Below are 13,632 nucleotides of genomic sequence, written 5' to 3' on the forward strand. Positions count from 1 at the left end.
TCAGCTGGAACCAAAGCATTTTCCTCATGTAACCTATTTAATTCTTTTATCACTTCGGGTTTACTAAACAGAAAAGGATAGATAGTACGTACTTTTGTTTTGATATGTCTAATGCGGCATTTAAATTTTCCTCTTATGCTTTTAACCAATTCTCATAATGTATCAAGTTCTTTTTCATATTTAGCCCATCGTCTGGCATAATCGTCGAGATAATTCATAATAGAGATGAAGGTCTGTCGCCAACTGAAAGACCGATGTTCTCTGTATTTAGGACCTTTTAGAATAAGTGATTTGATGTCCTCATTTTCAACTATATCAACATCACCAGTGATGACATGCCCACTTGGACTATAGTTGAAAGAAGATGAAGAACAAGATCACGTTGGTGGATTACGTATAAGATGTCTATATCTAGGCACTGCAAATTTTGTTTATAATTGAAAAGTTTGGATGCAATAGTAGACGTATAGTTGTAGGAAATACAGGGTGTAGACTTGGACTTGAAATAAGTTGGAATACACGACTGAACCCTTTAATGACGAAGAATGTTGCTTATCTTGACGGCATCTATTCCTTTGTTTGTAAATTTGAGCTTAAGAAACTGGCGGCATGATTTGGAAGGAATATCATCCATGACCCATGCTGGTTTAAAGAGCCTGTGATTGGCAATATCCATAATCATAGATTTCAGTCTATATTCAGGTGTTGACAAATCCAAGTATAGACTAACTGTGGCTTCTTTAAATAACGTATGTAAAACTCTCAATGGAACAGAGTAAAGTTTTGTACGAATATGACGCGAACCTAATTGTCTGTTGACGTAAGGCAAAAGTGAATCAAACATGACATCATTTATACCTGGTCATTTATATGAACGATGTCCATGACTGCGTTTCCGTCTTTGAATATTGGGAAAGAATCCCATCACATTATTTCCTGATGGACTAGTCAAATTTTCCACATCATATACATTATCATTGCATCCATATGGAAATGCAGTGCCTAGGGTCCTGGTCCAGTGATCTTCTCGTTGTCTACGAAAAGGGATACTTAATATTGGATTGTTGGTGTGATGGTAAGTTACACACTGCTTATCAATTTTAGGTCTCCTGAGTAAACTTAGTTGACCTTTTGCAATTTGTCGGCGTCTGTTGTCGTACGTAAATAATTGATCATTTCATGTTCTTGTTAAATGCCGTTCCAATTCTTTTCCAATTTGGTATAAAGTATCATTTGGACACGAGGAACATGAATTGTGAATTTCACGACTCTTGCCCGCTTAGGTTCAGGGCAAAAACTGCCAAAAATATACCCATTTTTAAAAAGATCTTCTGAAAACAACCATACAAGTTTACAAAATAAATAAATGCTTAGTGATGTAGAGCGGGAAGGCCGCTACAAAATTGCAAATTTCAGGATCCCCAGGATAGAGGTCTGAATCTAGGGTGGGACAAACATTGGTATACAGTGTTTCTATGTAAAACATTGAAAAACATCAACTGGTGGTACTTACATATTGCACAAATTTGACTGTGGCTTCCTTCCTGACGCCTTCTCTGTGAGGCTTCTCACCTTTCGCACCTGACACATGGACTCGGGCTGTCAACACATAAAATTCTTTATGTACTACATAGCTCGAGAAAAGTAGGGCTTTAGGCTGTCAACACATTATATTTTAAATGTGCTACATAGCTCGAGAAAAGTATTTAGTCTGCGTTTAAAATGATATACGATAATTTCTATAAACTTCTACACATACTAGATAGAATGAGAAATGAAGAGCTTTAGGTTGCATGAAAAAATGGTATGTTTCAACACATAAAATTCTACACGTACTACACGAAGAGCTTTAGGTTGCATGAAAAAAGGGTATATGCAAACTCCTGTGAAATTCAACCAAGGAGAAATCATACTCAATACTTCTGTATTTGTAGTTTCATAACTAACCATTGTGAAATATATTTTTTAAAGCAGAAGTAAAGTACAGGCCTGATTATATACTTTAGACTTTCTCTTGTCATACAATGCGTCAAATAATTATATCAATGAAATATGTGACATTGGTGTAGGATCATGCCTGCACTCATTATTTCTAAACTCGATGCAGAGCATTTGAACCCTAATGTTTTAGATATAAAAGGCAAATCTCTTATTTGTATTAATTGGATTACAGAATCTCAAAATTTGAAATTGGGGCGATTGGTTGAGGTATAGAAAAATTAATAAAATTGAAAAATAAAATGTTTGATTCCAAGTTTAATCTATGTTTCAGACACAACTGAGCTTGTCTGCGTTAGTGTTTGCGTTTAAGCAAAAGGAATAGTGCATTTTTCAAATCCAATAGATGTTAAATGCGAAACCAAAATTAGTGTGATTTTTAAATCTGCGTCAGAATATTATCAATTTCTTAGCTATGTTACCCATATTTTTCATAGGGGATGTAATAATTTCAATAAATTTTTATCACATCTTATTTCATTGCCATCGGGGTCATTCTCAGATATTCAACAACTATGTACGATAACAGATCAAAGGGATTTTTACAACTATATAAAGTATACTACTATTGTTGATGTCGTCATGCTATGCATTGGTGTTTCAGGAGATAGAGGAGTAGTTTCATCAGAATTAGATATAGCAAAGAGGAAACAATAAATAAAATTGTGCTGTTTTCAGAGTGCCATTTTTAAAAAAAATAGTTTTAGATGTCAGAGTATGGCATTGTTTAATTTGTTATTTGTTTTCTCAGACTTAGTGAATATACTGAGCGATTGACCAATTAAAAGGTAATAACTATTGATTAACAAAGAAACTGGTGTCCAAATGAAAGTGGGAAAAACCCACATTGAACTTGATTTTTGAAGCTTTAAAGTTTGGCATGTAGACGTTATGTAGTCGGTCAAATGTACATCACAATAGAAATTATAGAAACAAAATCAGATAAAATGGCTTTATATTTTCATCACTTCATTATTTACACTTTAGTAGGATACATTTCACCCCCCCCCCACCTTACTCCAATAGAAAATTGTCAAATTCCATAATGTATAATTTTGTCATTCTTGCAATGCTGTAGCACATTTGTCAAGTTTTTAAGACTACATGGGGCGGTTCTTCGGATGAATTCCCCCAAAACGTGGACTCCTTGACATATCAGAAATTTGATCAGATGCCTAGTAGGAGTAATCATCCTTTTGTTGACTGATCAAATACATTGATAGGCAGATCCATACGTTGATGATATACTTATTTTAAAAATTACTGGTATATCTTTATCCTCCCGCTCAAGAATTTTTCACTCATATGGAGACATTACCATTGTTGCCTTTTATGAGCGGGGGGGGGGGGGGGGGGGGTCTTTATCGTACCACATCTGTTGTGACTTGGGGCCTCAGTTTGTGCGGTTTCATCCGAAAGCCGCTAATTCTTAGGACAATCAAGGGTACTGAGGACCTATTCTAATCTGGATCCTCCCGGTTTTGCAGTGAAAGGGCCCACAGCGGGTTTCATCGATCGACAGGGGTTGTTTGATCCTCCTACACACCTGGTCGCACCTCTGGTGTCTCCAGGGGTCCGTGTTTGCCCAACTATCTATTTTGCATTGCTTATAGGAGTTATGAGATTGATCACTGTTCGTTATCGATACTATGACAGATGAGAGATAATCAGCTGAAGTTTCTTACTTCTTTGACCTTGAATTTGTCAAAGGTCAAGATCATGCATATTTTTTCAAATATTTACATTTTTCATACAATTCTCCAGACCACGTCAACTAACGTTAGAAACGTTATTCATGAGTCACGAACGTAATCACACATTCAACGAACCCGATGGTATTTTGGTGAATTTTGTAGACCGTATTAGGACTGATTGTTTGAAAGAAAAAAAATTAGAATTAAAAAACAACATACGAATCGCAATAATACAAACAAGCCGGTTTTATACAGGACAACGCTCGGGGGAGAAAATGCTTATAGTTCTATAGGCCTACATCGCGAAGTCGTAAACTCTTCATGCACATTGCGTTATGGCACACAGTCGTTCAGTAATTCCCGTGAGATTTCTGCAAATATTACAGATTATGATGTTAAATCGTGTTGCCAACTTTCAATGTATCTATTGTAGGCCATTTCTTTTGTGTGATTTCTGATCATTAATGATGGGTACAAATATCGAATCTCCTATTCAACAAAATGCAAATTTTTGTTTGCTACATGTACTGACAGTCACATATTTTTGTTATGTTTTCCCTATGATTTCTTTTAAACCTGAAAGAATACGATCGATGTTGTCATAATCTAAATAAAATATATGCATAATCTAAAGCTATATTGACATTGTAACACCCCCCCCCTTGCAATTTTTTTTATCTTTATTTACACGACAAAAAATCGCTTTCGAGGCCCTCCGAATCCATAATAAATGTGCATATACATGTACAATGTATGTGCATATCTCTGTTGTGTCTAATGATTTCAGGGTGTTCAATTTAGATCATACGCTGACAGATTTGTCACACATTTAGGCCCTATCTCTAGGCCTAGGTGTCGTACGTTTGTGTTCTTGTACGTACAGTATCGATCATGAGTGTTGTAATGTAAATTTTCTTTTATCTAAAACGCTTTTCTGGCCGGAGATGACCTTTACAGATGTTTTGATTAAAACAAATCGGAATATACACGGTAATTACATGTTGTTAACACTCACATCACATGGCTGTATCGTATTGTTAAAAACTAGCAGGAACTAAAAATTACCAAGTGGGCGAGGAAGGCAGAATTCGGGTATTTTAAAATATTCGAATTTCCCAAAATTTGTAACTTGACCGTAGGTTAGCATTCTCTGAATGAACGTTAAAAATGTAAAAATCATTCTGATCTACATCACTTTGTTCCAACTAGATTTGGCGACATAATTTTAGTTTTTCATCTATTGTGACGTCATGTCAGTATTCATGTGACGTAGGCTATGGATTTAGTAAGCTCCATTGTGAAGTTAGGATTTTTCTAACTTCAAGCCCGATCCCTAAAGCTTACGGCAATCAATGAAAGTGGTTTTTAGCTATTTGAAGCTTTAACGTTTTAAACTGTTTTTTAAAAACCATCCTGTAATATTTCTTGAAATGGTAATTTAACCATGTAAATGATGAATGAAACATGTTTGCAGAGATGGGATTTTAGACACTATTTTCCAATATGCGTTTTTACAAGGTTTTTAAACTAGAGGGGATCAATGGGCTCTCAAATTATCCGATACTCTATCTACTGCTTATGTAAAATGATTGTTCCAGTGTAAAGGTAAAACATATTGAAATGTTTATGAAAAATCTGAAGGTTTTTGAAAACACAAATTTGCGGATATGGTAGGCTATGATTAGACACAATTTGACTACTATACGTGCATTTTCATCACCTTGAAACCACGAACATGGTTCAGAAGATGAAAAATTATTGAAAACACTCAAATGCAATACATTTTCTTCAATTCATATGAAAGAAACATATTTCTATCGTGTAAATAAAGACAGTGCCTTAAAATGTATGTATATTAACACTGCTTGTTTTAAAGTGATATGTTCTATTTTTAGAAGTGACTGTACTCTGGGAAAGGCCGCTAAACATATTTTTCTTCTGGAATTTAGTCAATATACATCCTCAATAAAATACATGCAAATTTTGATAGAAATCTGTAGGGTTTTCAATACTAAGGTGTGATATGGAAAATTACCTTAAGCACACATGAGATTGAGTTTAAGGTCAGAGTCATAACCTGTTTACAAAACCCCATGTTACAGGCTTTAAGAGCTTTTTCAAATACTAGGAACTTTCTTTCACTTTTCTAAACCAACAGACGGTCGAAAGCCCTCTAATTCTTTCCAAACAATCAACTAAGATACATGTAGCTAGTTTTAGTAATATTATTTACCCATAAGTTAGAATGAGTAACTTCTACCAAGAACTGTACACTGTACATGATTCCAGAGATTTATCTTCAACTTTTATTATTGCATTTATTTGTGCTGAAATGAAAGGTGAAGATAACGAACAGCGATCAATCTCATAAATCCCATAAGCAATACAAAATAGATAGTTGGGTAAACACGGGGAGTAAGCGTCCAATAACAGATATCATGTGATAATTTTTAGATTAAAAACTAGGGAGCTCTCTACTTTGCATATACAACATGTTCAGTCGATATCAGTAAAGAATATTTTATCTGATGATTAGCAAACTTAACTTGTATAAGGTGTTGTATCGGTCATTTGAAAGCAGTAGAATACTTTCATTGCTTGTCATATCTAATACTCCCTCTGATTTTCTGATCTGATATCATATCATTTTATATCTTTTACTAGGGGAAAATGTATACATATTTAACAAACATTTTTTGATTCTTATTAGACTTATCAATTGTCTGATAATGGTGCATTAAGGTACTGTATTATTTTATTAATCGTGAAGCTCACAATGCTCTTAAATCATTATTTGAAATATCATTATTTGAAATAAAAGTTATTTATACCGTCTATGGAGAATAACAATATGTAGGGGTCACGCTGTCTGTCCATCACATCATAGACCTACGAAACTGCTAAAATAGTACTTTTGATATGTGGTATGGGATTTTACGTCTGTACGTGTTAGGTTTTTGTGTTTTTTCCACTGTAATTATTAGGAATATCACATCCTTGGGGAACACTTAATATTTATGAAAGGTGAAGATAACGAACAGTGATTAATCGCATAACTGCCATCAGCTAGTTGGACAAACACGGACCCCTGGACACACCAGAGGTGGGATGAGGTGGCTAGGAGGAGTAAGCATCCCATGTCTACCGGTCATACCCACTGTGAGCCATACATCTTGATCAGGTAAACGGAGTTATCCGTAGTCAAAATCAGTGAACCAAGAACGGTCGAACAATCGGTATCAAACACACAAGACAGCATTTGACCCAATTATAGGTTGTATTAGCAAACTAGATCGTTATAAAGACCATAGAATTTGCGAAATGTTGGCTTTAAACGAGACTATTGACACTCCTGTAACATTTTGTCAGTAAGTTGATGGTACAGGGGTTTCAACAGTCTCGATTGAAGTCAGCATTTCACAAATTCTATGGTCGTTATAACGATCTAGTTCGTAGAACCTATCGTTGGGTCAAATGCTGTCTGACGTGTTTTATACCGATTGTTAAGCCGTTCTTGGCACACTGAATTTGACTGCGGATAACTCCGTTTACCTGATCAGGATATGGGGCTCACGGCGGGTGTGACCGGTCAACAGGGGATGCTTACTCCTCCTAGGCACCTGATCCCACCTCTGGTGTGTCCAGGGGTCCGTGTTTGCCCACCTATCTATTTTGTATTACTTTTAAGAGTTACGAGATTGATCACTGTTCGTTATCTTCACCTTTCATTCCATAAGTTTTTAATTTCACTAATGTCTTAATATTTATTCCTTGAAGGTGCACAGCAATAACTTTCTTTCTTTCCAATCTTACAACCTATAAATCTATCTTAATTTCTATATATCTGCTCTTTCTTTCTTTCTTTCTTTTTCTCTCTTAAAAATAGAGCTACAATGAAATATTAAGCAAATAATCAATCTGTACTGACTGTAAATATACTTTGATATGTATTTATCATATGTATACTTGTAGTTTTGAAATAAGATATCGTTGTATGCATCTTCATAAAAGAATAAATCAAAAAAATTCTTCTTCATAGGAATATAAGAACAGGTAATCTAAATTATTTGTTATATGCAAACCGATTTTCGACGGAAACATTGAGGAAACCTATTAGAAACCGCATATATAAAAGTAGTTTCCGCGAGCTGAAACTTTGCGGAAACTTTAGGATTCGGCAAGTTTCCGTTCTTGAAACCAAATAGAAACCATATGTATACAAGTAAGTTTTTTTGCGAGCTGAAACTTTACTTGAATTACAGAAACAAAAAGATGATTCTGACAGGACAGATATTCCCTGCTTTCTTCCTTTTATGAAAAAAAAACCCCCAAACAGACAAAGGGTTTCTAAATCCGACCTGGTAAAATTTAATTTTCAGTTAAAGAAAACATTGTCAAAGATGTCGTAATTATAAAATATGATTATATATATGTTTTGTGGTTTTACGTAAACAAATTGCTTTTTAACTTGCGATCAGGATTTGATATGTGAAGTCGTGTATATTCCCCCTGAAGATAGTGGATTTTCCTCTCCTGAATGTTTTACTGAATTTTAAGTTAACTAGAAAGAAAAGTTCACGACTCTCAGGTAAATAATTTTGGATATAAACTCACAGACTTGTGTAAAATTATTAAATGTATTTTGTAAATATCCTAATACACCCCTACCAACGTAATCTTTATCGGTGTTACGTATAGCGCAAAATCAGAGATTATCGAATGAAATATAATCTCGCTGCTCCGAGAATCCAACGCGAGCTGCCTGAGACCCGGTAAATGTTCTACCGGATATGGATGTGCTTTAAAGAAGTCCAGTGTTAATGTAAGTATCAATTAGAAATTATGGTATATTGTGCTCTATTTGTTTTTGCAATATATAGATCTACGTATCAGTGCATTATTTTCCTAACGCCATCAGCTAAGATTTGGACCTAGGACAACTTTGAAAGAACTCTTGATTATCGTGGAAAAAAAATTGAGGTCAAATTTCTATTTCAAAATGCCATAATCAAATATTAATGTTGCATAGGGATTGTGTTCAATTTATCAGACACTGAAATGTTGCATAAAATTTACCATTTTCAAGCAGAGAATACTATAGTCTGTTTTATGTTTGAGGTATATATATATATATATATATATATATATATATATATATCTGTGAATGTGCATGTTACAAGCAAAGAAAGATGCATTACAAGTATCTCAAAACTTCTAAACTTGATAGTTCTTTGGTGGAAACATTATAATCTTTTTCCTGATTTAGCAGTATAAATAAAGTGAATTTATTTTATAAAGAAAGTAAATTTTATTGATTGGATCTATTGTGGTGACCAGGGGTGTATACTACCCATTCATAACTTTTTGAAATGTAAAAATTTTCTTAATCAAACTCATTGATGCATGCACACACCTAAGAAAATTAGAATTAATGAAAAGTACATGGCATGTATTTGTATGATTATCGTCTGGTACATATGTAAATGAAAAATTCCAACTTTTCCTTATATGATAGGATTTAATGACCAATTATGGACTGTTTTAAAGTGGAGGGAAAACAACAATAAAATGAAATTAGAACATGACTAGATGTAGTACAATGCATGTATACCATTGCCAAAACATATAATGTACCAGTGATAATTTTAAAAGTTGATCACAAAACTGCAAAGGTCATCAAGGGACAAGTTGAGTGCATTATATTTAACAGGATCCTCCCTGCATCTAATGCAGGATTGTAATTGTCAATATAACATGTATATTAAATCTGGTAACAAATGTGGATAAGACACCAGGGGACAATGCGTTTATTAGAAGAATTTTATCAGATCATGTAGGGACCATAGATTCTCCTTATCTGTAGCAAAAATGGCAGTCTTAATATAAAATCATAGTAGAAAACATTTCAAATTCCTGAGTGGTGCAGGTCTCGTACTAATTTACAGATTGACAGTCTATAGCTCTGAGTTTCTGTAACCACATACATGTATTACTAATGTTTATTTATGCAAGCATTTATGATACATAATCATTAACACATTATATATTAATGTGACGGGACAATACATATGGATGTACATCAATACTTTTTCCTTTACTGATACATCAAGCAGTAAATATTTTCATTAAGTCATTTCTTAAAATTGTTCCCCTTTTATGAATGAAATACCTACATAAATTTCTGATCTTTTTAATTGATTTAGATTTACTTACTCCAATTACAAAGTGAAACTTATAATTAAAGAAACATCCATGTAATTAGATGACAACGTGTACAAAAAATCAATTATTGAATCACAATTAGGATTACGTTGCACGGCACTGTAATTAACTATTGTTTTATTATACATTAACTATATTTTGTCTGTAAGAGACCTTTGCTGTTTCATTTATAGTATTACATTTCGCAACATAATTAAACAGTTAAGTCTCATAAATCAAAATTGAGCTGTGATCTCAGCCAGAAGCTGTTCTAAAAATTTAGGAGAAGAAATTATTTTGCATGATCATATTACTTGGATTTTTTTTTCAAGTTTGGCCAAGTTTGGATCATAGTGTGCACTGAGTATTATTTAACCTAAAGTAAATAATTTTGTAATTATAAGCTCTCCTTAATGAAAAGTTGACTGTGCAATTTTGATTATTTTACATGTTTTAGTCTGTGCTATAGTTAACTGAATTGTGTTGTATAAAGATTTGTGAATTAGATACAATTGTAACTGATCAAAATATATATCATATTGCAATTGCATATTGATGGAGTTTTGAAAATTTAAAAGCATAATTAAGGCCTCAAATAAAAATGGTTGTGTTTCTGACCGTAAATTGAACACACTACCCTTCGTTTTTTAAATAAACATATGTTGTTGAAGAGATCATTGAAGAAACATTGTTTGGGGGACTTGACATCTGTAATTCAATTCGTAATTTTAATCAAACTAAATCTAAAAGTTGCATTGAAAAGTGAAAAATGAGCCCCTCATGTTCAATAAGATATTATAATCAATTTGTTTAAATGGAGATTGTGATCAGAATGTTAAAACTTAATTGTTTACAGTTAAAGAAAAATGATACGAATTATATATCCCAATCTGAATTAAAATTATACTGGTAGACTGGTATATTCGACTCGTCTTTGGTGTACCTCAATACAAGGAAGTGTATCGTAGAGAAGCGGGATTCTTTTTATCCTTAATCAACTTGCCATTATTTTGACTTAAATGTTTGTGGAGACACAGTAATTTATATTTTGAGCCTAAATTTCAAATCATAATATATATTTGTGCATGTGTCTGTTTTCAGTGTACGTTTTGGGGAAATTTGAGTGATTCACCACCCTTTGAACAAAGATGTTTTGAGGTCCTCAAAAGAATCCTAGATTTGTCAAGATATCACATCTTCCTATAATTGAATGTGATGATTATGTTTTCACGATTTTAAAGGAGATCACTTTGTCACCTACAAAGCGAGATCATTTTATCTGTGCCATCTCCTAATTTTATCTTACAACCTCTTTCACGGAGTTCAGGAACCCGTCCCTAAAATTTATTATCATATATCCTTTCCACATGCAGTCATCGTGTAAAATGCGTAATGACCAAAAACAGAGATATTGACCGATGAAAGGCTTAAATTTAAAGCCCTTCACCGGTCTTGGTGACGTCTCCATATGAGTCAAAAAGTTAAACAAGATACAATCAATCAATCAATAAACGTCAATGATATTTCTTTCAATTGCCAATAATTTCACTCTTCATTTTAGCCATCCACGTAACATCTACATATTTATACCGTTGCTTAATCTTGGGTAAACTACATCCTGGTTACGCATCCGGGGCTTTGCTACTCTGCCTTCGTATTGATATAGTGATTCATATGTCTTTAAATACCCCCTTTGTTTTAGGGGAACATTCTCCAAAATATCAGACCGTCTAACGCATATACAACGATGTCAAGTTTTAGGGGCCAATCCCTGGAAAACATACGTAAGAAGTAGAACATTTTTATAAATATCTCAAAAGCTAAATATAGTTTGTTAAGTTTATTATAGGAGCAAACTTGTGTGTGTTGAACAATGTTTACAACTGTTGATGTTAGGTATACTTGAAAATTGCTTCATAGATGAAAATTTTCAAAAGTGTGCTGCTCATCAAAAATATTTTGTACAATGTTAGATAAAAAATTGGCTAGAATATCATTGTAAATAATGAGCAATCTTTGAAAATATGCGAATCAGTTCCTAATGACCTTGACAATTTTCTTCCTTGGAATGTCATGAAATCATGTCATCAGGAGTGATTGTTCTTTTTCAAGCTGAAAATCTAAACATTTGATTGCTTTTTCGCTAAACGCTCGTAAATAAGTAACTATTACGGTGACTTTCGTATACGACCTTCAAAATCAGATCTACGTACCCCATGAAAAATTGGTATGAACACTAAGCATAGGTCTGAATGTGTGGTACCTTTACTACAGCTTTTGTTTTCTCATTTTAAATGAAAATGTAAAAATAACGAATAGTTATCTAAGTGATACAGACATCGTATAAAAGATGGCCTTCAAAACAGAGTCCTGTGTCGCAGAAGGCGTTGGCACCTTCAGAAACCCTCACTGTTACGGTCATGAGCATATCTGAATTGATGGTGTTGCATTTACACCTGTTGATATCTTTTAAATTTAAGTTTAAAAATCTTGAAGAAACATAAATCAAAGAAGTAAAATAAGCAGCATATAAAAGATGACCTTAATCACAATGCCCTGTGTCGCGACAAGCGTTGGCACGAAAAAAAAGTCGTCAAAGCTATGGCCCTGAGCGCAAAGCATACATCTACTTTTTTTCTAACGATTTTATTACTACGATTCCTCGGATATTTTTCGACCTATTAATAAGAAATATGTAGAGATGGGATGTCAACAAAATGATCATTGAGTTTTTCTTCTAATTGTTATTCGAGCATTTTCTCAGGTATGCGTCGACCGATTTTCATACGATTTTGATATAAATGATGAAAGATTGCGTCATGGAACTTTCCAGGATGACAGATGGTGACTTGTAGACGTGACATACGTTTTCTAATTTTGCTGCTGTGTACCGTCGATCACCGGATGTAGTAATAAAATATGCCTTTTTTTTTCATTTTAGATGTTCATAATAGAATCTTACAGAACATATCAAGCCATTCCATTTTCATTGGAAGTTAGTTTTTCCAAATCAGAAGTTGTCCAAAATTTAGCATTTTTCATCTTCACGCTAAGTGTGGAATTTTCAGTCGTTTTAAGGACTTGCGAGAAACCGGAAGAGAATTCTAAAAAAAGTACCTGGCCCCAGGATCATGAAACATCTTAAGCTTAAGTCAAAATCTGAATATTGTGATAAAATGATTGAGAAGTCGATCATTCCAAAATAAAATTGCTATTCAATATTGTTTCATTGAATTTCTAGTGTCTGCAAATCAAGAGTTTCAGTTCATAAGTAATGAATGTTTTACATGCGATTGAAATTTTGACTTAAGTCTGAGTTTGTTACATGGTCCTGGGGCCTGAAGTTGTAAAAATTAATGGATCTCATTTCTTTCATGGGTTTGCTTTTGTTCTGTTATGAAGAATGTGGGTGTTCATTCCTTCTATTTGTTGTTGTTCTTCGTCAATCGAATTATTTAGTGAAGATCTTATTCAATCTCATCAGAAATCGGACGGAATACCTACTTGTTGCTCGCAACAAGATCGTGTCTAGTTATTATTATTATTACTATCATCATCATCATTTCAAATTGAATTACATATCGGTGAAGAAACCAACGTACAACCTTCATTGCTCACTAAGAGTGTTTTTATACTATATATATAGTTCAAAGTAAAGGAGCATCGACTATATATCGAAATGCTTATCTATTTTCAACAATTCTGTAGCAAGACTAACTCCTTTTTATTCTATGAAAAT

General features: G+C 33.6%; 1 protein-coding gene across 4 annotated transcripts in view; it reads right to left on the reverse strand.

The window, feature by feature from the left end:
• Positions 1-13,632, reverse strand: part of LOC130048042 (uncharacterized) — a 68,391-nt gene that overhangs the window by 15,081 nt on the left and 39,678 nt on the right. For all 4 annotated transcript variants that reach the window (XM_056144036.1, XM_056144033.1, XM_056144034.1 and 1 more), the window contains one exon: positions 1,514-1,599. In XM_056144036.1, the coding sequence (XP_056000011.1) occupies positions 1,514-1,599 (86 nt within the window). The remainder of the gene's footprint in view (positions 1-1,513; positions 1,600-13,632) is intronic.

This window comes from Ostrea edulis, chromosome 7 (genome assembly GCF_947568905.1).
Source record: "Ostrea edulis chromosome 7, xbOstEdul1.1, whole genome shotgun sequence".
Classification (NCBI taxonomy): Eukaryota; Metazoa; Mollusca; class Bivalvia; order Ostreida; family Ostreidae; genus Ostrea; species Ostrea edulis.